The 27531-nt window shown below is 31.1% G+C and overlaps 9 protein-coding genes across 9 annotated transcripts; 6 read left to right on the forward strand and 3 right to left on the reverse strand.

Moving 5' to 3' along the window:
* Positions 1-71: 71 nt before the first annotated feature.
* PPL_04721 (ankyrin repeat domain-containing DHHC palmitoyltransferase family protein) lies at positions 72-3060 on the forward strand (the record flags this gene model as incomplete). Its single annotated transcript, XM_020575619.1, has 4 exons — positions 72-1208; positions 1285-1722; positions 1789-2358; positions 3034-3060. 4 exons carry the CDS (start codon positions 72-74, stop codon positions 3058-3060), a joined length of 2172 nt encoding a protein of 723 aa, XP_020434414.1.
* Positions 3061-3861: 801 nt separating this feature from the next.
* On the forward strand, positions 3862-4314 carry PPL_04722 (uncharacterized protein; the record flags this gene model as incomplete). Its single annotated transcript, XM_020575620.1, has 1 exon — positions 3862-4314. One exon carries the CDS (start codon positions 3862-3864, stop codon positions 4312-4314), a length of 453 nt encoding a protein of 150 aa, XP_020434415.1.
* A 1325-nt stretch (positions 4315-5639) lies between these two features.
* Positions 5640-8445, reverse strand: PPL_04723 (uncharacterized protein; the record flags this gene model as incomplete). The annotated part of the gene is made up of 4 exons (XM_020575621.1): positions 5640-6608; positions 6696-7259; positions 7613-7711; positions 8356-8445. 4 exons carry the CDS (start codon positions 8443-8445, stop codon positions 5640-5642), a joined length of 1722 nt encoding a protein of 573 aa, XP_020434416.1.
* A 1932-nt stretch (positions 8446-10377) lies between these two features.
* Positions 10378-12810, reverse strand: PPL_04724 (uncharacterized protein; the record flags this gene model as incomplete). The annotated part of the gene is made up of 2 exons (XM_020575622.1): positions 10378-10539; positions 12535-12810. The coding sequence occupies 2 exons, from the start codon at positions 12808-12810 to the stop codon at positions 10378-10380; spliced, it is 438 nt and encodes a 145-aa protein (XP_020434417.1).
* An 838-nt stretch (positions 12811-13648) lies between these two features.
* Positions 13649-15222, forward strand: PPL_04725 (uncharacterized protein; the record flags this gene model as incomplete). The annotated part of the gene is made up of 2 exons (XM_020575623.1): positions 13649-14285; positions 14378-15222. The coding sequence occupies 2 exons, from the start codon at positions 13649-13651 to the stop codon at positions 15220-15222; spliced, it is 1482 nt and encodes a 493-aa protein (XP_020434418.1).
* Positions 15223-15306: 84 nt separating this feature from the next.
* On the reverse strand, positions 15307-18488 carry PPL_04726 (uncharacterized protein; the record flags this gene model as incomplete). The annotated part of the gene is made up of 4 exons (XM_020575624.1): positions 15307-16103; positions 16180-17205; positions 17291-18092; positions 18381-18488. The coding sequence occupies 4 exons, from the start codon at positions 18486-18488 to the stop codon at positions 15307-15309; spliced, it is 2733 nt and encodes a 910-aa protein (XP_020434419.1).
* A 655-nt stretch (positions 18489-19143) lies between these two features.
* Positions 19144-20320, forward strand: PPL_04727 (DUF202 domain-containing protein; the record flags this gene model as incomplete). The annotated part of the gene is made up of 2 exons (XM_020575625.1): positions 19144-19770; positions 20288-20320. The coding sequence occupies 2 exons, from the start codon at positions 19144-19146 to the stop codon at positions 20318-20320; spliced, it is 660 nt and encodes a 219-aa protein (XP_020434420.1).
* A 901-nt stretch (positions 20321-21221) lies between these two features.
* PPL_04728 (uncharacterized protein) lies at positions 21222-24520 on the forward strand (the record flags this gene model as incomplete). The annotated part of the gene is made up of 2 exons (XM_020575626.1): positions 21222-21413; positions 21533-24520. 2 exons carry the CDS (start codon positions 21222-21224, stop codon positions 24518-24520), a joined length of 3180 nt encoding a protein of 1059 aa, XP_020434421.1.
* Positions 24521-24819: 299 nt separating this feature from the next.
* ttc27 (tetratricopeptide repeat domain 27) lies at positions 24820-27437 on the forward strand (the record flags this gene model as incomplete). The annotated part of the gene is made up of 2 exons (XM_020575627.1): positions 24820-25057; positions 25141-27437. 2 exons carry the CDS (start codon positions 24820-24822, stop codon positions 27435-27437), a joined length of 2535 nt encoding a protein of 844 aa, XP_020434422.1.
* Between the last annotated feature and the right edge of the window lie 94 nt (positions 27438-27531).

A 27531-nucleotide genomic window follows, 5' to 3' on the forward strand; every position in this document is an offset into this window, starting at 1 on the left:
ATTTTACCAAAATTATAATAATAAAAAAAAACAAGGTATCATTTTATAAATTTTAAAGATAAATAAAAATAATGATACCAATGCAATATAACCCACCAAGTGGAGGACTCGGTGGAGGTTTTTCAGATTTCGATAATAAGCATGCTAGTGGTAGTGGTGGTCATGGACATTCACATGGTGGAAATGGTGGAGGACATGGTCATTCTCATGGTGGCGGTGGTGGTAATGATCATGGCCATTCTCATGGTGGCGGTGGTGGTAATGATCATGGTCATTCTCATGGCGGTGGACACCACCATGAAGAGGAAGAAGAGAAACCACATCAACATGTATTTGGTGGTATTCCAGAGGTGGTTCCATACCTTCAGATCGTTACACCATCGATTCTCGAGAGTTCGCCACCCATGTTGAGAGAACAATATATGTTGCTGCTTGAGAGATACTCTACACAGCAGTTGAAGGCTGCCGAACACCCTTGGAGTGGACCACTGCCATATTCAACCGTTCTCATTGCAATGGAGGTCGCTCAACAAGGAAACATCAAAGACTACCAAGGAATGATTGAGAAATCCGGAATTTCAACGAAATCATTCCTCAACATGGTAGACATCGCTGGAAACACCGCACTCCACTACGCAGTGCTGAAGAAACAATTGGTGTTCGTGCAGTATCTCCTTGACAATGGCGCATCGGTCGACATTGAGAATCACACCGAGGGACAGACAGCACTTCATTGGGCATGTATCTCCACAGAGCCAACCATAGTACACCGTTTGATAGATGCCGGTGCCGATCCACACAAAGTAGACAAGCGTGGATACAACTCACTGCTCCACGCTTCGCAATACAACCAGATTCATTCGATTCGTCTGATTCTAGAGTGTGGAGTGAACTTACACTCTACGGATTTCGCAGGTCATACAGCACTTCACTGGGCTGCCTATCAAGGACATGCCAACCTGGCGAGATTCTTTGTTTTCAAAGGAATAGATATCAACTCTATCGATGACCAAGGACGTACAGCACTTCACTGGGCATGTCATAAGGGACACAAAGCAGTTGTATCGATGTTGTGCAACTTGAAAGCTGACAGATTCACCACCGACAAGGATGCCAATATGTGTTATGACCTCGCTAAATCAAAAGGACTACAGGAAATCATGGATTTCTTGGAATCAAAAGATCAAGATGAGAAATTTACTTCGATTGTAAGTTTTATTTTTATAAATATCAAGTCATTATTGTATTAACAAATCAATTATTATTATTTATTTTTTACTTTAGAAACAATATAATTATTTTTGGATTACAGCAGGTTGTATGACTTTGTTGGTTCCAATCGTACTTTTGTGTACTTTACCATTTGTTTTGGCAGCACCACTCATCGGTATCATTGGATATTTCTCATTCTATACACTCACCTCTAAATATTGGATTCCAGAAAACAATAATCCATTCAATCCAACCATTTTATACTTTTCCAATGTAATTTGGTATATTCTATATATTTTTGTTTTGGCACCAGCCACATATTCTACCAACATGGTACCACACATCCTTATCAATATTCAAATGTGGTTCTTCTTTGTTTACTTTATAAAGTTGGTATTCATGGATGCCGGAGCAGTAAGTCGTTACCACAGCCAAGAATCATCAACCAAAGAATTCATGACCGCTCTCGAACAAAGAAAACCATTACCTTTAATTTGTCCAACTTGTTTAGTATGTATAAATTATAGTAATATTAATATTTTTATTTTATATTAATAATTTTTCAAATAATATTAGATTAACAGACCAATTAGATCAAAACATTGTCCATCATGTAATCAATGTAATGCCAGATTCGATCATCATTGTATATGGATTAATAATTGCGTTGCTGCCAACAATCAAAGTTTATTTATTGCTTTGGTATTTAATTATGTGACATTGGTACTTTCTGGTTTCGTCATTACCATGAACTATTTCGCTTTGGATGTGAATGGTCCAGCTTGGAGTGATGGTCGTCTCGATTGGATTAAATATTTCTACTCCAACTACACAGTTACCTTTTTCTTTTTGATATACGGACCAATTGTAGCATCTTGGATTGGTAAGCTCGGTCTTTCGCAACTTCTCACTATCGTTTTCAACAAGACAACCTACGAGCAAATCATTGAGCGTAGAGAAATGACCAACGCCCATTCACATGGCCACTCACACGGAGGAGAAAACAAGAGTTTCGAAGCGAACAAAGATGGTCAATTCAGCCAGACTAATATCAACTACAATGCTTACAATCGTGGAAAGATGAACAATGTCAAGGAATTCCTCTTTGATATTAAAAAGTATTATTATCTAATGGATTTGTCAAATGTAAATGATCATTCTTCAAATATTGTTTAATAAATTGTTTTTTTTTGATTAAATAGAAAGTATGCAATGAATGTCATTTTATTTTAATTAATATGAGAGAACGATCAAAATCCAAAATAGTTCAATGGTTACAGCATAAAAGATTGCCAATGTAGCAGTTTAGTTTTATTTTTTAACTAATTTTTTTTTTTATTTTAATGTGTGATTTAATTTAAAAACAATGTTAAAAAGTGTTTTTTAAATAAATCTATTGTTTTTAGTACAGTAGTATGTTTTGGTAATAAGAGGTTACTCTAATCAATGATTATCATAGTGAAGTTAAATTGCTATGGTATTAATAACAACTCTTTTGCATTCTTCGATCTACCATCCCAACAGGGATGATTTCATTGTTTCTAATCACTTTTACAATTTTTTGGTTTTTTTGGTTTTTTTTGAATAATCTAAATCAACTAGAAACTACCTAAATAGGAACTGATAGTATTTTACGATATAACATTAGATGTATTCATTTTATTTAAGGTGTAACTGTTGAAAAACTTAGGTGGGGGTATTAAAAAAGATAAAGTAACATTTAAATATTCCAAGGTTTTCAAGAATTTGAACGAGCAGAAATATTGGGAGGAGAGTCGAAATTGATTGACAATATTGCCAATACTATTTTCTTTTTAATAGAAAGTGTTTCAATTGTCAATAAGTTGAACTATATAAAATTTGTAATAGGAATGCAGGATGTTAAAGGAGTTATATATGTTTTAATTTTTCAGATACACAATTTTCATTATCATCTAATCATCACGAATTAAATTGAAATAGAAATCACTTTACCTAAAAAACACTTCAACCACAATAAGAAAACAACAAGACAATATATTGTACAACTTTAAATTCCAATACAATTTCATACAAGTGATACCTTTTTAAAAATGATTGTGCCCACACTGATTTATTTATTTATTTAAAAATTGATTGTGTGTGATAATCAAAATAAAATATAATGGTAGTAAAGTAAAAACAATATATATTTTCTTTTTATGGTTAACCACATAAAACATCACATTGTTAATAAAGAGACAAAATTTACATAAAACTAAATCACCATTGATATTCTTCAACCCTTAATACTTTGAAGAGATTCGTATATAACTTTATAATTTAATTTAACAACATTTTAGTACACCAACATTAAAAATTTACTATGGTCATCACATTAAATTATAGTTGTTGTTTTTTCAATATAAAGTCTTCGTGTATGGTTAAAATGAAATAATTTATTAATAAACATTTTTTTTTTTTTGGAACGAATAATATGAGAGAATGAGAGAACAGGAGATTATAAATATTAAAGAAGCAAAGTAGATATCCATATTATTGTTTAACAAAAAAATAGTTATTGTTTGTTGGTATTATAATAACTAAGAATATTTATATAATTTCATTAAAACATCAATATATAATTATTATACACTATTTCTTTACATTTGAATTTAATAATAGTTAAAAATGGATTTATGTAAACAACATCAATTTGATGACAACTTTGCTTGTATCTATTGTGAAACATTTTTCTGTATTAACTGTGATTCAAATCATGAAGAACATCTTATTCATTATTTAATAGATATGAAACCTTACATGGATAGTGTAGTAGAGGTGATAAAAAGGTTTTCATATAGAGCTATGTGCATTCAAGATAAAATCAATACCAAAAGAGAGAATCTCAGACAGAAAATGGAGAATGGAGAATCAAAAATCAAAGACAGTGACTATGAAATGGAAAAAGAAAAAATTAGGTTACTAGAAATAGAATTAGTAGATGCTGAGGAGGATAAAAGAGAGGTCGAAGAAAACTACATGAAATCTACTCGTTTATATAATCTTTTGATGACTCATTGCAGTGACTACATGCAAAAAACCCAACTAACTAAAGAATATCAAGAAGAAGAAGAAGAATAATAAATAATTCAATATTTAATTTTATTAAACAAATAAACATTTTTAATAATTATACAAGTTAAATCTCGCTTCTATTTTTTGATCTTCACTTTTTCTGCGCCTAACAATTTACCCATTTGTTAGTTTTTTTTTTCTTTCTTCTTATTAAATAGTACATGTAATAGCAGCAATCTTTTTGTAAGTGTCGATTCGATCATCGTAAATACCGTTCTTGTTATGTTTTTCTGAAATATTTGACAATTACTTCACTTCATATATACATATATATATACAGAGTAGAATAGATTAGTAATATTACATATTTATTCGATATTTAGAATAAACCAAGTAAATGCTTATCAGTATTGTATTTTTGAATGTTTGATCAAACCACTCACCGTCTATATCCCCAAACAATACAGATTAAAAGAAACTTATGTTGAGCATCATGTTATTGGTGATTGTACAACATATTGTTTTTTTGTTGTTGTTGCTGTTATTTTTCTTTTATATTGTAACTATTTGTGATAAATTGTTTTGATAATCTCTTATATTTGATGATTTTCTTTAGAACTATATTAAATAATGTCTACTTACCAATTGTAACTTATAAAAAACCTAATACCTGTACGTCAGATTACAAAGAACGTTTATAGCACAATGGTTTCTCATATATAGTTGATAGCCGATTGTTAAAACGATTATAGAAGATGTAACTTACTGCCATTCTCTGGCTGGCTTGAGTTTCTGGTGTCACATACAACAATATCAGATCAGTTTGACTTTTTTTCTCTAAGAATTCTTTGTCATGACACTTTGGATGTAGTATGCTATCAATAATCAAACAAACGAAACCGAAACCAGAAAGTCAGTGCAACCAATGGTACCATATTCAAACAGAATCGGTTCATACAATATGAGCAATTAAGTAAACAAGAGTATGCAGTCGAGTGATCTGTTTGTTGTGGTTCAACACCAAACAGCTCAGTAGCAACATCAACATACATATATATCAGTATTCAACCGGTAGTCGAGCGGTTCCGTTGCCGTCATATATACCTCAGCATGCCATTGCAACTGATTGTTCTGACAATCTAGACTTGTTCCAATGTTTAGAATACCACCAACAAGCATTGCTTTCAACCAGTTACAACAAAACATTACTCGAGTAATGATAATAATCAACATAATAACAACAAACATAGATACCCATTGGGAATGGCATAGAATCAATCAATGTTTATCATCAAATTGATCAATCACTGAACAAATTAAATTAATTAAATAATAAAGGAATATTGTTATTGGAGTGATTAAAAAAAAGTTTGATATGTTTATTTTCATGTTTATCTTTTTATGGAATAACATTTTAAAATATGGAGTTCAATACAAACGGTACCATTATCTAAATAACCTAATTCTGGGTTATAGAGTGAATTCAAATCGATCAAACCAATTCCCCAAACACTCCTGTGGTTATTGAACAATATGTTGGGTGAAGATGGGTAATGTTTCGAGTATGATATATTATGTTGGTTGACCAAAGAGAAAAAGAATGTTATCTTTCTTAGGAAATCAAATGATTCCTTCCCACAGACTCTGACCGCTTCTAGATAGACCGAGATAGAACCTGGGTGTTTAGTTTCACCTGCTGGATAGGCCCACAGTTTCCATTGGAGTCCGAACATTGTAAAGGTATTGGAGACATGCTTATGAGTCCTAATGGATTTAAAGTTGTTGATGGGCCACAAAACAGATGAGCAACACTTGTGGCTTCGACAAACTATACTGAAGACATCGATACCTGGTTGAAGAGTTGTAATGTTACGATTTTTCAATCGATGGTTGCTGATAATTATAGAGGATCGAGGTAATTTTGAGTGTGCTTTCATTGAAATGTATCGATAAGCTTCCAATAGCAATCGGTCTGGTATAATATGATATGGTTCGACGCCAGAAATTAAATCCTCGTAGCTCATCAGTGGGAAACGAATAAATTGGAAAATCTCCTCCAATTGTGTTCTAACTATTTTATTGTTATTATTGTAGTTATTGTTGTTATTCTCTGATGTACCGTAAATATCACTATCGACAATTCTTTCAATTTTGACACCTTCGATATTGGCACGAATCCACACCAAAACCGAATTGAATATCTCTATCTCTTTCAAATATACACCATCACTCTTTAGGATGAGGAAAAGTACATCTTTTGATAATTTATGCACTCTGTTCACCTGCAAAAAGTAGGTAGAGTTTTCAACAGCTTGATCAACAATATAGCTATATAGTTCAGGACATATTGTTTTTTTTTGCTAAATGAAAGAAAGAAAGATATAATATTTAAAAAATTTATTAGTTTATTGTTTAGTCAAAGTAATATAAAGGTCAAATTTACTTACATCAAATAAAAAATTTTCCAATACTTTATTTTCTATAGATCTGACAAAATCTATACAGATTTCTTTGGCATTTTCCAGCTGGAACTCGTCACAAACCAAAAAAATCTCATTGAGAGTATCGATTTCAATTGTCAGAGTTGAAGTGTAAAGAAACATTAAGACTTGGAAAAAGACATTTACTGACACGTTGGGGATGGCAATCTCTATTTCTGTTGTGTCTACGGAGACTTCGTTAAGTAACTTTTTAAAGTAGTCTGAACCATTTAATATCATTGTTTTATGTGAATATATCCTAACTTCCTTTTCAAAAGATTCATTTAAAGTGATATAATCATTTATATTGATAAAGCTATCGCCATTATCATTTATATTATAACGAATATTATTTTGATTATAATTGTTATTATTATTTAATATTATTATATTATCAGTTGACGTAGGTGATGGTGGTGATAAAAAGAATACAATATCATGTGAAAAGTTCTTTTCGAATGATGGTTGGGCATAATAGAATCGATCATCTTCATACTTTGATGATTGTGTTGGTTGTGTGTTTTCTGTTGGCTCTGTTTAAAAAAAAAAAGAAAATTAATTTAATTGATTGTTTAATTGATAATTTGAGATTAATACCTAATTCAAGATTTTCGAAACCAGGAATCAATTTTTTTCAAATCCATTCTATATATTTAAAAATTGTAATTATAGAATTAATTTTACTTTACTATTTTAATTGAAAAAAAAAAGAAATATATAATTAGATAAAAAAATATGTTTTTGATTGTTTTTGATGTGTAATATAATTTATAATTATTTTATTTTTTAATTGTAATTGAAAAAATATGAAAACACACAACATTTATTGACCCTTTTAAAAAACTTTGTTAACAGTAAAAGAGATAAAAAAAACAATCACAAACACATTTAATTAATTGTTCATCACAGCAGTTCATATGAGGGTTTACTCCCTTAAGATAAATCATTTTAGTGTGATGTTTATTATATAAGTGTGGGTAACTCTGAAAAATTTATTATATATAGATATGTGTGTGGGAAATAATTCAATCAAATTTGTTTTTTTTTCTTTATATTTTTGTTTTTATTTTAAACCCAAATTTAAGTGTAGTACTATCATGGTTATCGATTCATTTTTTGGAATATTGAGAATGAAAACACACTTATCACAATAATATAAACTCTAAATTGTTTTGGCAAAAATTGGTATTAATTTCTTTGGTGTGTAAAGATAGCTACAAAGGGGTTATTTTTATTCCTCCAAATTTTAACAACTTAAAGTATTTATATTCATTGGTGAAACACTTATCAACAATAATCCCACAAAACTATCATATTACGATATAAAAGAGGCTCCTATTAACAATACCAATTGTTATTGTATTTGAATGAATTGGTGTTTTTGTTTTTGTTTTTTTATAAAATTTATCTCTTATTTCTATACATCATAAGGGTAGTACAACGAAAACAATAATTTTGAAAGTAATCCAAAAAAGAAGGAATGATAAAGGAACACTTGTACCCTTTGAAAAATAAAATTAATAAGGGTATACATCATCCTCTGACATATCAAATTTGTACCCTTTTTTGTAAACACTCAATGTGTGTAGCTGATTATGTACAGATGCGAGATGTTTCTTCTAGTTACTCTAGTTTTTAGTAGTAGAAGACTACGTTGCATCATCGCCGGCAATCGATCAACCACGATTGGTGAAATAAGAGGAGTGAGTATGATCATGTTTCAATTTACTCTCTACCATGTTAACAGCCTAGTGATCAAATTCCACTACTCTATAAATACAAAAATAAAATGTAATCAAATTTATTTCTCCACAAATTCTTTCGTTAACCATCCATATATGCATTATATAAATATTTATAACCATTCGATTGAGATTATATCCCAAATAAAATAAATTTGAAGTAAAGTAAAAACAATTGGTATTATTTTTTATTGTTAACCACATATAACATCATATTGTTTAATTGAGGGAAAATTTTGTTCTAATATACAAATGAATAAAAACACCAATAATATACTTCAACCTTAAAATTTTGAAGAGATTTTTGGTAGTTATATAACTTAGTAATTTAATTTATCACACTTTAGTAACACCAACATTATTTCAATACCAAACATAATATTATTTTACTATGTTCTTTAAACAACTCTATAATAAATTATGAATATAATTGGAAAGTAAAAATTATGCCTCTCATTGTTTTTCTCTATTCATTTTCTAAAACTTGCATCACTGTCCATTATTAGCCATTATGAATTCATCAATCTGAATGTATTTGTAAATTGAGTTGATAAGTTCAGACAACATTAGCTAGTCACCCTGGGCAACCATGAGTTGTCAAGATATCTTTAGTTAATTTTCATAAAAAGGTGTATCACTTTAGATATACTTTTAATTGAATTAGTTTTGTTTATAAGAGATTTGATAATGACTATAACTTTACAATGGATATTATTTATTAATAAACATTCTACTTACCATATTGAAAGAGATTAGGAATACAAATGATGCTGATTTCAGATTTATGGAGCTATGGATCACTTTCATTGAAAGAGAGCGATAGAATGAAAATTAAAAAGACTATTGGAGAAGTAAACAATTAAACAATGGTTAAATGAAGAAAAAAAAATTGACAAAAAAAAAAGATAAACAATGCTCATAGAGAAAAATTTTAGCGAATTTGATTGGGTCTTTTTGAATTTTATAAAAATCGATTGGCTTAATTCGACGTGGTTTCACAAAGTATTATTTACTATATATACACCACGATCACACCTACCACAAAAATTAAAATCAATATAGACATTGAGATAAAAATGAGATATCAAACTATTAGTATATAAGTGGTTTTTTTAATGACCAAATTTTGTACATTAATATTAATGATGTTAGTGAATTTTTTTGAATTCTATTAATATTTGTATTTCATTGTTTATATTGAAATTAGTAAGTTTGTATTTTAATATTAAATGATAAGGTTAAATGAGATTATCTAGAGATTTAATTGTATATATTAGGCTTAAAATACATAAGGTAAAAATAATTTAGTAATAAGCTTAAAAAATAATTTAAAATTTCTTTTTCATTATAAGATTATTTATCTTTACTTTTAAACCAAAAATACAAATAATGGTAAATTATAAGGGGAGCAATTATTTTTATTTATAGATTTCTAATTAAGTTTAATTTTCATTAGTTAAAAAATAAAATTGTTCCACCTTTAAATTTAAGTTTGCTTGGAAATGTTAAACCTGCTCTAAATAATAATAATATTAATAATAATAATAATAATAGAAATGTTGATGAAAAACAAGCCTTAGCACCTCCTACTCCAAGACCTAGAAATTCGGAAAATGAATTTTTTCAAACATTTGCAAATAAACTATTGATTTGAAAGGTGTTGTAAACTATTGATATGAGAAGATGTTTTCAATACAAACCAAATCCAAAATTTTCAAAAAACAAGTTGAAGAATAAACACCGATCAAAAAATAACATTTAGAATATTAATGTTAATTTACAGATATAAATTGAATAACATTTACTATTTTAATTAGTTTAAATGATACTATTATTAACTCCAAATGAGTTCAATTTTTAATTTTTCTTTTCTGGTCTCTTTATACGATACCTATTTTAGTAGTTAGTTAACGAATATTGTTGTAAGAGTGTAAACTATTAATATAAACGATCTTTCTGTATGATTGAGGGATGATTGCAATGAAAGGAAACATATCATTACCTAATCCAATATTGTCATCTATTTGATAGGAGATCACTTGGCATTCTAGAGTTGAAAATCTGGTCATCTACATTCATTAAATGGTGTAGAATCTGACAATTTGAGTGGGTCTAATGTGAGCTTCCCTTGTTTGATATTGGAATATATCAGATAGTCGATAGGGGTTGAATCTAGTTCCTACTTGAGGTTGACACTTGGGCTTCGAGTTTCTATTCAGAATGGGTTGATGTGAGTGTCGTAAAAAAGAAAGCGGGGCATCTATATATCGATTCATTTTCTGGCAACTAGATTGGATTGGTGTCGATGTACACAACATCAATATTGACCAATGATTTCTAGCTTCATTATATATCCAACAGGTTAGATTCTGACGGGCGAAACTATCAATATGATGTATTGTTTATAAAAATATAAGAACTAAACTAAGTTGTATTGTTTTAAAACAAAAAGAAAAGATAAAAAAAGAATAATTTAAATAAAAAAAAATTTTTTTAACAACAGTTTTACCCGTTAATGATATTAACCAAGTAAAAATGATCATCAAAATTCACATTGTGCTTCCCCAATAAAAAAAAAAAAAATAGAGTTTTCATTGAACTTCAAAAAAAAATTAAAGTTTTTTTGATTGGTCTTCTGATTGTTTAGGGTGCATAAATCAATGAAAATAATTGTGAAACACAAACCAATCACATGATATTAATCACATCACACTATTTTTAAATTTTTGAGATCAGTGTTCTGAAAAAAATCAAATAGTTTAATTTTGGGCATGTGTTTATTTGTAAATTTTCAGTTAGACTTTGAAACAAAGTCTTTGATATCATTTTTAGTTAAATCACTAAAACTTGGTTATTTATTGAAACAAATTTTTTTAAGATCTTATAACTAAACCTGAATAGATTAAAATCTGTATGGTGAAATTTTCTATTTGTTCTTTACAATTTTAAACCCTTCATTTTTTTTTTTAAAAATTCCTTTCATATTTATTAAACTGTACTTTTTAAATATTTAAAAATTGAAGTTTAATTTTAAAAAATGTTGTTTATTTAATAAATGCTTCATTTGACCACTCTTGTTTAATATTTCTTTATATTGATTATTTTTTTATCATTTCATTAAAACAATTATGATAAATATAAAAAACACCAAGAATATTAATAACTAAAAACATAAATTCAGATATGTCTTGTATATCAAATAATAAAAAAATAGAATACCAAAAAATTTTCAATTATTTTTACAATCATACAGATGTAAAACAAATATTGAAAAAGGAATATGTTGTTCTTAGCTTTTGTGTATAAAAAATGGTTTTCAAATGACGATCCAAACTACTCTTACAATTTTCTCACCTCAACACAATTGAAAGATATAAATGAGATTTTTAAAATTGTTCTAGGTATTTTGAAGATGATGAATGCTCCTCCAACCCTTCTATACTCTGTAGTCTTGTATGCGAATAAATTTTTTTGTAGAGCTGGAATAATGTTTAATCAACTTTTCAACTTGTTAATGACGAGTACCATAGTAACCCTCAAATTCTGGTCTGAGGGCCCGCCAATCTATAATAGTATCTTTGCAGACATATTCAATTTCCCAGTTCAAGATATTAATATAATGGAGCGTCGTTTTCTCACTGGAATCAACTACAATCTCATTATCACCCAGGAAGAAATAGAAAATTACTTGTCCAAAATCGATATCAAACCAATTCTTGAACAATCAATGTAAACTTTAGATTATATTTTAATAAAAGTATTTTGGAATATTTTAATCATTTGGTTTGTTTATATACATGTTTTTTGTAGTTCCATAATTTATATAAGTGGAATGTAAAATTTTATTTAAAAAATTGATTTATTGGGAAATTTTATTTAATTTTTTTTAATTAAATGTCCATGTTAAAGTGATTTTCAGGGTTATTGTATAAAAGAGTGAAAAAATGACCCACTCTCAAGCAGTTTAATTGAGCCTCAATCCTATCTTGTTCTATATCTTCACAGGATTTTAGCATTCGATGGAATCTCGCCCTTTCATTGGCAACATAGATCGATAATTCTACTTCATTGATAACATGGCCCATTTCTCTAAGATGTAAGTTTTCAGTGATTAAATCTCTTAAATTATCCATTCCTGTCAAAACTTCTGTATGAAGAGCATTAGCTTTCCTCAAATAGTAATTATTGATTAAATGGTTGTTTTCTAAAAATTCTCTAATTGAGTCAACATGATGTATGCAATGATTTCTATGTTGAGATGTGCACTCAATACAAAAAAAAGTATTGCAATTTAAGCAAACCATTTTTTGTTCCAAGTTATGATAGATACAATCTTCCATTTCTTTACTTAAAATATATAATAATATTAATAAAAACAATTTAATATTAAATAGTAATTATAATTATAATATAATTTGTTAAATAATACAATTTTATTCCCCTTTGCTCTATATGTTCATCAAAACAAATTGTAAATTAAATTCTTTACTAAATAAATTCATTATGTGTGCTAAGGTATATTTAGTATGAATTAATAAATATGTCATTCGAAATTTTCGAATGTTGGGTGATGATCATAGTTCAAACATGTGTGATCAGGTTATCTGTTCCAAAAAAAAAAAAGCACTTCAAATCAATATGCTTGTAGGATTTAAAGATGAGATTATTATATTAGTTATTGCCTTGTATGTCGATGCTGACAGTGTAGAAGAAGACAATAGTCCGTCAACAAAAAGTATAAGTAAATCATCTTCAACAAGTCACTGCAAGAGTTACATAAGACACATAAAAATAAAATAAAATAAAAAAAAGGGGTTGTTTTTATTTGTTTTAGTTATATTGACACCGAGAGATATTACTCTAAATCTATTATTTTTATTGCCCCTATTTTATTCATTACGAAACTAGTACTGGTGATATCTTTACGTGATAATTGGTGAAAATAGCAATGTATTTGTATATTATAATGTATCTACTTTACGATTGTGAATGTTCAAAAAAAAAAATTTTTTTGATCACTACATTTTGAATTAATTAAAAACTTTTCAAGATTTTTTTTTAAATACTTTTTTTTTTTTTTCAAATCATTTCTTTTTTTAGAGCGAACTAGAAACTAAAATCATTATTGTAATTGTAATTGTATATTTGTTAGTGATCTTCTGTTGAGGTAGAGGTAAGATGTCAAGTACATTGAGATATCTTGATGTTTATCCATTTAGATATCAAAATGGAAATGAATTATCTTCAAGCCTTTTGATTGTATTGATTATATTGGCAATCTACTTTATCTATATTAAATTAGTAAATAATAATAGTAATAATAATCGTAGTAGTAGTAGTAGTAGTGTTAGCGATAATAGTAATAATGATGAAAATAGCAAAGAACAACAACTAAAACAATTGGTTACATATAATAATAAGAGAATGATTATCAGAGAATTGGAAAAGATGTTTGGTGCTGTTGGTGTCATTGTCTTATTGTGGTCGGTGTTGGAGGTTACCAATGTACTACGATGGATAGAGTATCTGTTGGATGAAGATATAACATCAACCTCCATACAGAGTATCGAGAGCATTGCCAAATCAAGCAATAACATAGTTGATATATCGATCACCAAACAGATTGAACTGGGACAACCGATTCAAATCAATTATACTCTATTGTTCAACCATCGATTCATTAGGTTACTCTCAATCATTACATTCACAATTTTAATCTATACACTCCAAGTAATCTACTATACATCCAAGTCCATCAAATCAATACAACAACAATATAATTTAAAAGAAAAACATCAACAACAACAGCAACAAAGTAAGTAGTATCCAATCGATTTGAATGAATTATCAATTCATAAAATTTGTGTTAACCCATCAACAATTTACTCTTTAAATGCAAAATAATAGTGATCGATATATCTTCATTATATAAGAAAGAGATATTGAATGAGTATAATAGTATATTCAGTTATCTAACCGATATTCCATGGTTGTTCATATTTATTGTGATTTCATTGCTCTGGATGGTGGTCAGAAGTTATCTTCAGAATGTACCGATTCATCCACTCTCAAGTCCAATGTCATTAGATAGTAGGATCTTCATATTACATCTTTTATCGTTAGGTTCACATTTCTCCTTAGTAATCATATTTTACTTTTTATATCAAACCATCAACTATTCTTCATCAGCTTCTACTTCTTTCTCTTTAAAATATAATAATAATAAAGAGAAAATCAACAGTATTAGTAATAGTAATAGTAATAATGATAAAATTAACATGACAGATAAACAACAACCGAATAATAATAATAATAATAATAATAAAGAAGAGTTGAAACAAGAAGATAATGATGAAAATGAGCAATTATACTCAGATGAAGTTTTAACAAAGAAAAAGAAGAAAAAGAAAGTTAAACAACAACAACAACAACACCAACAAATACAATCTAATAATAATAATAATAATAATGATAATGATATAATTGAATCATCAACAACATCAAAGACTATTCATTTCGATCAAGAAGGTCTTTTATTTATCTTTCAATTAATAATGATATTCCAAACAATATATGTATTGTTTTTAATATGCAATATGAAATTAGAGCCATTTACAGACTTTATTACAAAATCAATACTATTGATAGCTAATTTAATATCAATTCATTACTTTCAATCAAAGATATTCAATTATCTACCAGTTTGTATATTCTTAACAAGCTTTAATAAATTCACAGAAAAGAATAAATAAATAAGAATAGACAACAGTATATAAAAAAAAACAAATAGTTTATTTTATTAAACAAACAATACTAGTAAGCTAATCTACATGATATTATTTTTTATTCTTTGATGCATTAAAGTCTTGAATTAAATCTTTGAGATTATTGGTTTTGTTCAATATATCTTTGCTATCTGTAAACTTTCTTGTAGTAGAATTTAAACTGATATTATTGTAATTCTCATCACTATGATTATTCTTATTATCATCATTATTACTGCTATTGTTATCACTACTATTATTAGTTCTATTATTCCTATTTAAAGTACTATTCAAAGTACCATTCAAAGTACCATTCAAAGTATTTTCAAGACTATTGTTTATACTCTCAGAACCAGCACCAACACCACCGTTACTCTCGAGATTACTCCTAGGACTGTTACCAACGCTGTTGCTCAGACTATCGATGCGACTCTTTGTAATACTGTTATTGAGATCGACGATACTACCACTGGTGTCTTGGTAGTTAACGTTTCCCAAGATGTCTTGGACTGTGAGGTTGCTGTTTTGATTTATAAACGATCTACGATGACTGGAGTTGTCAAAGCGGTAGTGTTTGCCCATGGCAAGGATAAAGTTGATATTATCTTGAATGACACCGTTAGTTGCAATATCGAGATGATCTCTCATCTCTGCTTGATCCATGTAGTTATCGTCATTCTTCTTCTCTTCCTCCAGCTGCTCCAAGTAGATATCGAGATCTTCATTGGTAATTCCATTAGCATCGATCTCCCGCTGCGTCAATATTTCATCTAATTTCTGAATGATATGGACCTTCTCTGCCTCGATGGAGTCTTCATTATGTTCGAAATGGCTCAATAATCGATATGGTTTATCACCAAAGGTAACATCTATATTCAAAAAAAAAAAAAAAAAGATTAGTAAACAATCAATATTACAGCTAATAGCAATCTTTCAAAAACTTACAATTATGATCTTTTTGTTTTACATTCTCCAAGTATTTCTTTAGTTCTTCAATGATTAATCTTGATCTTGTACCATCCTCATATTTTTGAGTAAAGATATCTTGCCTAGGCTCATCGCCAGCATTATCTTTATTACCGGTATATTCAACGACTGCATCCATCTCTTGTTGTTGTTGTTGTTGTTGTTGTTGTTGTTGTTGTTGTTGTTGTTGTTGTTGTTGTTGTTGTTGTTGTTGTTGTTGTTGTTGTTGTTGTTGTTGCTGCTGTTGTTGCTGTAAGAGTTGTAATTGTTCTACATCTTTATGTTCTTCAATACCGCCATCCTCTTCTTCTTTTGCTTCTTGATAGTCATTCTTTCCATAATCAAAAAATGTAATAGGTGGGGTAATAGCTCGGTTAATTATAATATTATCAACTGAATTATCAAAATGAACAACTTTATCTGTAGCAATAACATTATAATTATCATTATTAATTATATTTACCACTTGTTGACTATTATGGTTATGTTCTTGTTGCAGTTGTTGTTGTTGTATAAGTTGTTCTTGTTGCTGTTGTTGTATCAGTAGTTGTTGCTGTTGCTGTTGTTGTTGTTGTTGTTGTTGTTGTTGTTGTTGTTGTTGTTGTTGTTGTTGTTGTTGTTGTTGTTGTTGTTGTTGTTGTTGTTGTTGTTGTTGTTGTTGTTGTTGTTGTTGTTGTTGTTGTTGTTGTTGTTGTTGTTGTTGTTGTTGTTGTTGTTGTTGCTGGCTTTTAACTAAAGATGCAGTACGATCTAAATTTACATTGATATTCACTTCCACTTCACCTTCCAATATATTTTGTGCATCATCACTCTGTTTTACTGATTCCGCTTCTGTTTGATTGTTATTACTATTATTATTATTGTCATCTTTGACTTTATCTTGTTGAGTTTCATTTTCTATTCTGTTTACATTATTTACATAGTTGTTGGTATTGAGTGCAAATTGTTCTTCACTAGCAACAAACGCAACCCAAGAATTCTCTAATTTCTCCATTCTACTTTTCACTGTTAATATAAATTGTAAAGACAAAGTTAGTGATTACCGTTGGTTTTAAAATGATTGATTACTTCTTGTTAGTTAGTTAGTTACCATCTTCAACTCTCTGTCTCATGTGTAAATAGTGTTTCTTTTCTTTTTCATAATGTTTTCTTGGGTCCAGTTTCACTACCATTTCTTTGGTTGAGCTGATCTCTGTGTGAAGTGAAATCAACTGTTTCTCATAGCCTTGGAGTTGTTTGGTAATAAGTGTTTTAATATATTCTTGATTTTCATTATTTTTACTATTTTTTGTATCTTGTAAACTCTGTAGTTTCTGCTCCATTTGTTTCAATAGCTGTGATTGTAATTGATATTGTTGTCTTATCTCTTTCAACTGATCTTTTAATTGATCTATTTGAATATGGTTCTCATTATTACTATTATTAATTTGTTGTTTATTTTCATTCATTAGCTGAGTAACTAAAGATACTAGATATTCTTCTAAATTCTTATTACTAATATTATTATTATTATTACTATTATTATTATTTCCATTTAAATTTGACTTTTCATAGTCTACCAACTTATTGTAACTATTACCATTGTTATAGTTATTATTAATATTATTATTATTATTATTATTACTATTACTATTATTACTATTATTACTATTATTACTACTACTATTATTAATTTTATTAAAATTAGTTGTATTACTTAAAAATGGACCATTATCATTAATATTGTTATTATTATCACTATTATTGTTATTAAAATTGGTAGAATATTGTTGTTGGTACTTTAGTTTCTCGAGTTTATAGTAGAGATCAGATTTCTCTTTGGTAAGTTGATCGATTTCATCGATTTGATGGAGTGTTCTCGCTTTGAGTTGGTTGATTTGGTGTGTCAGGCCCTGATTGTCAGTGTCTAGCTGACTTGCCAGGCTTTGGAATGTAGATGAAGAGAACTGGAGGAGTCTCAGTAGTTTGGGCAGATCGATATCGAATGTCTCTAGAAGAAGCAACTTGAATTGCTGTGGATGCCCGAGGTATCTCTGATGATTACTCAGATGAAACTGATTGTTGATGACACTCGAATATAATTCATCTTCAAATCTGACATTACTAATAGATTTCGTAAAGTTTATCAATGTCTTAACATCCTTTGTTGAAGCACAATGCAACAGATCGATATTAGATACCTGTTGTTTCCAATCTTGATTTCCAATACCGCTACTACTACTACCACCAACACCACCACCACCACCACTACTATTACTACTATAGAATTGATGTTGTTGAAAGGACATCTTTTATTTTAAATAATATACATATACAAACAAAAATATATTAAAATAATAATTTTTTTTTTTTTTTGTATTTAAACAACTGAATAATGAAAATAATCACATTAAAATGAAAATTTAATTTAAATTAGTTGTTTTTCAATGCAAAAATTTACTTTTCTTTTAAGTTGGAAAAGTAAGACAATTTAATTTATCCCACTCATCATCGAAATCATAATTTAATTATTTTCTGTGGTTAAACAATCGATTTTCATTTGATTTAGAATTTTATCAACTTCATTGTAATCCTTTTTATATTACAAACTTCAACTTAGTTCAAACTAAAATATATATTTGTTCTTTTTCCTTTTTTTTTTTAAGTTACTATTATAATGATAGATAAAATTGATCAATCATAAATTGATAATTATTGTTTTTTGGTTATGTTGAATGGAATTTTTTATATTTGTGTGTGTTAAATTCAATCTTTCCCACATACCTTATTAATTGAAAAAAAAAAAAAAAAAAAACTAAATTATTTCTAATATAATAACTAGATTCATTAAAAAATAAAATTAAACCAATAAATAATTTTACAACTTTTTATTTATTTCTATTTGTATTTTTTTTTTAATTTTTTCAATTTGTATATGTATATATTAATTATTAGATAATAATAATGAGTCATAATAAAGATGAGAATAAGACATTATTAGGAATGTCTTCTGAAGAAGAAAGATTCGATTCAAATACAAATAGTCCGGTTAGACAGACACATCTATCACCGCAAATGAGTTCATCCATGATGATGAAGAACAAGAAAAAGTCACCTACACAAGCAACGGAATTCACAACCAATAGAGTACTCAATGCAATCGGTGGAAATGTCGTTGGAACGGGCGGTGGTAGTGGAAGTGGTTCCGATTCGATGAAGATGATGCATCACGATACTTCCAGTGGCAGTGGAAGTGGAATGGACGACGACTATAACAATGCTCTCGAGCTAATGGAGATGCGCGAGAAGAAAAAGAAGAAAAAGAACAAGAAAAACAACAAGAAATGGCGTGAGATGACACCGGAGGAACGAAGAATCAAAGAGGAATCCGAAGATGCCAAATCGTTCTTCTCGAATGAACGAACGTTTCTCGGATGGATCGGACTTACTTTTTCACTGGGTGCAATTGGGACTGCTATTATTACTTTCTTTGGTACTGAGGGTGTTTCTCTTGGCACGGGTTTGTTTCTCTGGGGCATTGCAATTATGTTTATGTTGTATTCAACCGTTCAATTTAGAAGAAGAGGACATGCAATTCGCACGAAAACTCAAGGTCCTTTCGATGACCAGAAAGGTCCCATTTCACTGGTAGTAATGGTGGTGATAGGTGTTGCAATCTATCTAGTGTTCTTTGTTGTAATAAGACCGGAAGCAAATGTCAACTTTGGAAACAATACAAAGCAAAGCACTCAATGAATGTTAAATTTATCAAATCTATCACCTGGATTATCAAGAAAAAAACAAAAAACAAAAATACATAAAATAATAAAAGTTAATCAAAAGCATGTACATATTATAATTATCATAAAAGTAAATTTGATCAAACATATGAACAAGGTTTGATATACACAAAATTTCAATCCAAATCGTATAACAGATCGTGTACAATTCGCTAGATCATTAACATAAGTTTATTTGTATGAACTCTATTAAGTAAAGAAGTTGCGAATTAAAACAATATTACACCAAATAGTCTATTTTTGAAAATAATCAACCATTGTGTTGGTTTTTATGAAAAATAGCAATAGATTATAATTTAAGTTAATAGGTTGTTTATTGTTTTCATGAAAATATGGTTTAAAATTAGACTTTTAAACAACACTCCTTAGTCCTCACCTGAAAATTTATAACTACAATTGTTGTTTGGAATTAGATTATAGCATAACAATCAAATTTATTATAAAATCTAATTATTGAGATTGCTTGTTATATTAAACAACAAACTTTGCCCACATTCTTCTTAAGATGATCAACAGCAACAACAACAACAACATAGTCTCAAGAAGTTTGTTTAAATGTATTTAACAAAAAGTCATTCATTTTATTTTTATACCAATCTATTATTGGTTTGTGTATGTATTCTAGATTTATTAAAATGTGATTGTGATGTTGTTGGTGTGTGGGTGGTGTGTTAAATTGTTTACCCTTTTTTTTTTTTTTTTTTTTGCAGGTGGTGTGTTATTTAACTTAACAATATTTTATTGTTGGTTTTGTTTTTATTTGCCAATTTAATTGGTACACCTGAAATATAAATACACCTTTCAAAAAAATTTGATTAAAAATTTGTTATAAAATTTATAAATGTGTGTGTGTGTATGTGTGTGTTTTGATTAATGGTTGTGTGTTATTTTAATGTGGCAGAAGTGCTTTATGAAAATAAACAGTATGATTGATTGATTCTCTGATTTAAAAACACATATATTGTTCATCACATGTTATTTATAAATCAATTATAATTTTGTTGTTAAAAATTGTATTTTAATTATTTATTATAGTTATTTTTAATTCAAAACTAGTTTTTCTTTTTTTTTTTTTAAATAAATAACAAATAAAATAACATTTATAATAGTAATAATAATAAATATATATAAACAAATTATTATTATTTTAATATAAATAAATAATAATTTAAATTCGATCATATATAATATAGTTTTTATTTTTTTTATATTCTTTTATGTATTATTATTAAACGAAAAACCATGGCAGAAGTAAATAATAATATAGGTAGATATATTTATATCAATGATGAATTGGAAAATCGTGCATTCCAATTCCCAAATAATAGAATTGCAGTATCGTCCTACTCAGTACCATATTTTTTGAAAAAGTTTTTCCTTCATCATACATTCAGATTGGGATATCTTTATTTATTTTTAATTATGATTCTACAGGTATGTTAATTTAATATAATCATAAAATTATCATTTTATAGAAATTATTATTTTTATTATTAAAAAAAAAACAAAAAAGGGAATAATTACCAATCTAATTATTTTGAAATTATTTTTAGTTCATTCCTGGTCTTACTCCAATTGGTCAATTTACAACATTAGGACCATTGTTGGTTGTACTTGTCATTACTTTTGTATTTCAGATGTTCACGACTTTTCAACAGCAGAGACATTTGGATCGTGAAGTCAATGGAAAGACTGTCACTATTTTGAAAGGTAGCAACTTTGTAGACTGCAAAGCCTACAAGTTGAAGCCTGGTGATATTATTCGTGTGACAAATAATGAGGTGGTTCCAGCCGATATGATTCTTTTGGCAACTTCAGACGAGGAGAATATTTCGATGGTTGAATACTACGAGTCCGATGGTGAGACAAAGTTCTCTACCAAGAATCCATTGGAATTCACCTCGAATCTCAAGGAACCGCGTTCACTCGCCGAGTTGGAAGCGAAAATATCGTGCTCCGGAACCGGAGTCAAGCCAGCACAATTCAAAGGACAAATCCATCATGACCGTGTCGCCGAACCAGTTGGATACACCAATCTCGTACTTAAAAGCTCAAAGCTCTCCAATACCAAATGGGTGTATGGTGTTGTTATTTTCACTGGTAAAGATACTCTAGTTCCACACGGAATCAAGAGTAAGAAGACCAAGCTTGGTCGTGTCGAGAGAATGACCAACCATAATTTTTTCATGTTGCTGTCACTCGCGATTATTTTGGCAGCAATCTCTACTGTGATTTTCAAAATTCAGGTGGATAATGGAGCTTGGTATCTATTTGACTTTTCCGCTGCATATATCGGTATTCTTTTCCTCACTTCGTTGATTCTCTACAGCGGTGTCATCTGTGTAACTCTCTACATTACCATTGATTTTGTAAAGATGTTCAATTTGATGTTTATCAACAATGACTTGGATGGTTCACGTCTCTTCCCAAAGTCGGCGGCACTCGTCGATGAACTTGGTCAAGTCGCCTATATTTTCTCGGACAAAACTGGAACACTCACACAAAATCAAATGATTTTCAAAAAGTGTACAATCGCTGGACAGATCAGTACGATGGAGGAGTGTGTTGAAGAGATGTCGGCACTAGAGAGTGGAGATTCCTCAGGTCAAATGATTTTCGGAAATGGCGAAGTACAAGGAGGTGGTAGTGAACCAGCCAAGAAATTAGACGATAGATATACAGAGAAATTGGATTTCTTTATGGCGTTGTTGACTTGTCATACGGTGTCAACGGAGCAAGATGATTCCGGTGATAGATTCTACAAGGGATCGTCCATGGATGAATTGGCAATCATTAGAGCTGCCAAGGAAGCTGGATTAACATTGAATCGTAGATCCAGTAACTATGTGAATGTAACGTTGATGGGAAACCCTCATGATTTCCAGATTGTCGAGATCATCGGTTTCACTTCTTCGCGTCGTAGAATGTCAGTGATCGTTAGAAATCCAGTCACCAAACAGTCGATACTCTACATGAAAGGAGCGGACGAAGAGATTTTCATGCGTTTGGCACCCAGACAAAAGCATGCAGATTCAACGATTTCGCACTTGGAAGTGTTTGGAAAGGAAGGATTTCGTACACTCTGCGTTGGACAACGTCAACTGAGCGAGGACATGATGTTCCGTTGGGTCAATGAGTACCGTGCTGCTCGTTCCTCCAACGATCTCGGTGCGATGCAATCGCTAGAGGTCGAAATGGAACAATCGTTAACATTGCTCGGTGCCACCGCCATCGAGGACAGATTGCAACCAGGAGTCCCCGAAACTATTCACACACTTCGTTCGGCAGGTATCAAGATTTGGGTGTTGACAGGTGATAAGTTGTTGACTGCTATGAATGTTGGATCGGCTTGTCAATTGATCGATGAGGAATCTATGGAGATTCTTGTACTCGCTGAGAATACAGAGGTGGAGTGTGTAGCGACTCTAAACGAATTCCTTGGAGTTGCCAATCAGAGAAAACTAGAAGGAAAGAAGGATATTGCTCTTGTATTTTCTGGAGCCAATCTCGAATACTTGGTTGCCAGTCAATCGACAAAACTTCAATTCCTAAAGTTGGCAGAGAGATGTCGTGTCGCCATTGGATTCCGTCTGTCGCCACAACAGAAATCGTTCGTTGTCGACCTCGTCAAGTCAAACACACAAAAGGTGACACTGGCAATCGGAGATGGTGCCAACGATATCGGTATGATTGAGAACGCACACATCGGTGTTGGTATTATCGGTCAAGAAGGTATCCATGCTGCCAGAACCTCTGACTATTCGATCAGTGAATTCCGTCTCCTGGAGCGTCTACTTTTGTTCCACGGAAGAAATTCCTATCAACGTGTAACCTCGCTCATTATGTATATCATTAACAAATCGGTGGTTTTGGCAATGATTCAATTTTGGTTTGCCATTTACCACCGGTATTCGGCCACCACCGTCTTTGATCCGACAACGATCGCCATGTATTCGTTCCTCTTTACACTGTTCCCAGCGATCGCCCTCGGTATATTCAATCGCTCGACAGGCAGTGACCAAATCTCGAAATTCCCAGAGCTCTACCAAGACGGACAGAAGCTGGAACAATACAACCTGCTGTCGTTCATCATCAATTTGGGCTGGGCTTTCTATCAGTCGGTGTGCATCTTCTTCATACCGGTTTTCATGACACGTCTCGGTGATATCTATTCGAATGGAATGACAATCGACTACTACTATCAAGGTGTATTAATATTCACTTGCATGGTGATAACTGTCAACGTCAAAGTGATGGTGGAAACACTTACCTATACATACTTGACGGCGTGTGCATTGATATTCAGTGTCGCCTCTTACTTTGTCTGGACTCTGATGGCCAGTGGTTTCGGACTACACATCACTGATTTCTACAAATATGAATTGTTGGCTGCTCTCTATCAATCAGCTTCTTTCTACCTGATCATCGTTCTCGTTGTCGTAGTTGCATTGACACCCGAAATCGTCTATAAATATGTCAACAGAAGTTATTATCCAAAGAAAGAGGATATCGCTCAAGAATTATCAAAGAAAACAAAATAAACATGAATACCACTATTAAGTTACTTATTTAAATTAAATAATAAAAATAATTGTGATTAAAAAAAAAAATTAAAAATTAAAAAAAAAAAAACGAACGAATCAATCTCTTCCCTCTTTTTTGAAATTGATGCGAAATCTAAATGAATATTAACTCACACGTGAGAATAGAATCGATAAAACAACATCATTTCTCAAGAGAAATCAAATTTATTTTTTGTTTTATTTATTTCACTAGTATTAAATATTTGATACTACACACTTATTCTATTCTTTATATATTTTCATTATCAGATAAAAAAATGGGTAAAAATATAAATCTAGAAAATTTAGATCAATGGGTATTGGAATATAATCATGAAAAGATCAATCAATTACATTGCGATATAGATCAATTCGATGGTCTGCAAAAAGATATCATCAGATTCGCATACAACATTGTCAATGGAAATCTATGGTCATCTATCGAATCATCGGAATTCATTAAAGATCTATTTGAATACGATACTTTATTGAATGATGAATCAATTACAGTTGAAGGTAGGCATAACTAAATCAATAGAATCAAATCAAATCAAATTAGTAAATATTAATAATTTAATATTAAATATATATATAATCAGATTATTTCTTTAATATAAATCAAAAGATTGAAGAATTAGAAGAGAATCAAGAGAATCAAATGATTTTGTTGATGTGTGGTATCACATTTTTGAATTTGTATGTTCAGATCAATTGGACTGGTGGTCCAGAACATCAGGTACCACAGTTACTCGGTGGTGAGAAGCGATTCAAGGAGATCAAGCAGATGCTCGAGTTGGACGGTGAGACTATCTACACAAAGGTTGCACATCCACAGTTGTTGTATCTTGCACGTCTCTGCTTGGTCGACAACTATCAGTTCTTGGCGGATGGCTGTCGCTCTAGTTGTTGGTGGTCGGTTCGTGCTATGATCTATCATCAACGATCACTCGATAACATTACACCAACACTAAAGTCGGCGATTAGCGAACGTTTCCAGATTGTCTGTCGTTTCTACGTAGATGTCGACCTCGACAACGACACCGCTATCGACTTGGCCGCCACTGCCAAACTGGAGCAATCTCTGTGTTTCCTTCACTTTAAACAAACCGCCAAACTCTTGGAATCCATAGAGCAAGCCGCCAATATCTCACAGCTAACAGCAACACTCACCGGTGCACTCGGTAGACGTACTCGTTTCCAGACATTCGATACTGCACAGCTCATTGTCGACGTCACCAAACACCGTGAAACCAACCAAACAACACCCAAATCAACAGCAACAGCAACAGAATCACCATCAGAAGAAAACAATTCAATGGATGTAGATGATAAACCTATCGATATTAATGATGACAATTTCAAATTCCAAAGAGAGGTTACCAATGACGATCCAACTTTACTCTCGAGACCAAAGATCACAGAACACAAGATGGATGTTTCCAACCTGAGAATTGTCGATCAAGCGATTCTTCTGGTGAATGCACTCGCTTTGAAAGCAAAGAATGGAGCGAATGGAGCCAATGAAGAGATGACACCCTACGTGCATAAAGCATTGGAATATCCAAACTCTTGGATCGTTCACTCGATGGGACTCTTGATGAAATCGCGTCTCGAAGCCAACTCCTCGAAAACTGCTGAACGTGCTGCCCTCCAAATCCAAGCATTGGTTGAGCAATACAATGATAAGACCACCGAGAGTGCATCGACAGCACTCCGTTTACAATATCTATATATCACAGACTACCCTTCGCGTTGGGATTTAGAACGTGAAGTCGGTGAGCGTTTCGTCTCGGTCGGTGCCGTCGCCACTGCCTATGACATTTTCGAGCGTTTGGAGATGTGGGCCGATGCAATCAAGTGTCTTCAGTTCATGGGTAAGAATGCCAGATCCGAAGAGTTGGTAAGATCGCGTCTCGAGGTAGATCCAACTCCCGAGTTGTGGTGTGTACTCGGTGACATCAAAGAGGATCCAGAGCTCTACTTGAAGGGTTGGGAACTATCGAGAAAGAGATACTCCAGAGCACAACGTTCGTTGGCTCATCACTACTTGGCCAGAGCACAATGGCAGGAAGCAATCGATTGCTATCAAGTCGCCCTCACAATCAATCCTCTGTTCCCAAACAGTTGGTTCTCTCTTGGTTGCGCAGCGATGCGTTTGGAGAAGTGGGACATTGCTACCAACGCATTCAGCAGATGCATTGCACTCGAACCAGAGGAAGCAGAAGCCTACGGTAATCTGGCGGCCGTCTACATGATCCAAAAGAAAATGGATCGTGCTTATGTTGCGCTTCAAGAGGGACTGAAACATCGTCGTGAAAACTGGAAGATGTGGGAGAATTTCCAACATGTCTGTATGGTGATGAAAGACTATCAATCGGCGATCCAGTGTATTCTCCAGATTTTCGAGTTGAACAACAAAAAGGTCGATCTTGGAGTGCTCCAGGTGCTGGCAAACTTTGTGGTGGACGACAGTCCCGACCGTACTGGAATCAATGGTCGTCGTATAGAGAAGCCAATCAGTGAGATGTTTGGAAAGATCACATCGAAGCTGACAAACAATTCCGATGTCTGGCGAATCTACGCCGACTATCACAAACGACTTGGAAACATCGAGAAATCGATCGACTTGCAGCAGCGTGCTGTTCGTTGCATTGAGAGCGCACTCACCGGTTGGGATATCGACAAAGAGAAATTCGATCGTGTCGTTGCCTACCTGGAAGTATTGATTAGACTCTACCTTGGACAGGAACCAGTCAACTCGACCAACATCTACTCTGCCAAACTCAAAATCAATGGAATAATGAAAAAAGTTGAACTCTCCTTTAAAGAAACAGATACCTATAAAAAACTTCAATCACTTCTTGATGAAATGGAATTAAAAGTAAAATCAAATTAAAATTTAAATTTAAATAAATAAAATTAAAATAAATTATATGATAATTTTTTTTTTTCCTATTGTATTTTATTATTATTAATAAATAATTTTCGAA

This window comes from Heterostelium album, assembly GCF_000004825.1.
Source record: "Heterostelium album PN500 unplaced genomic scaffold PPL_scaffold4, whole genome shotgun sequence".
Lineage (NCBI taxonomy): Eukaryota > Evosea > Eumycetozoa > Acytosteliales > Acytosteliaceae > Heterostelium > Heterostelium album.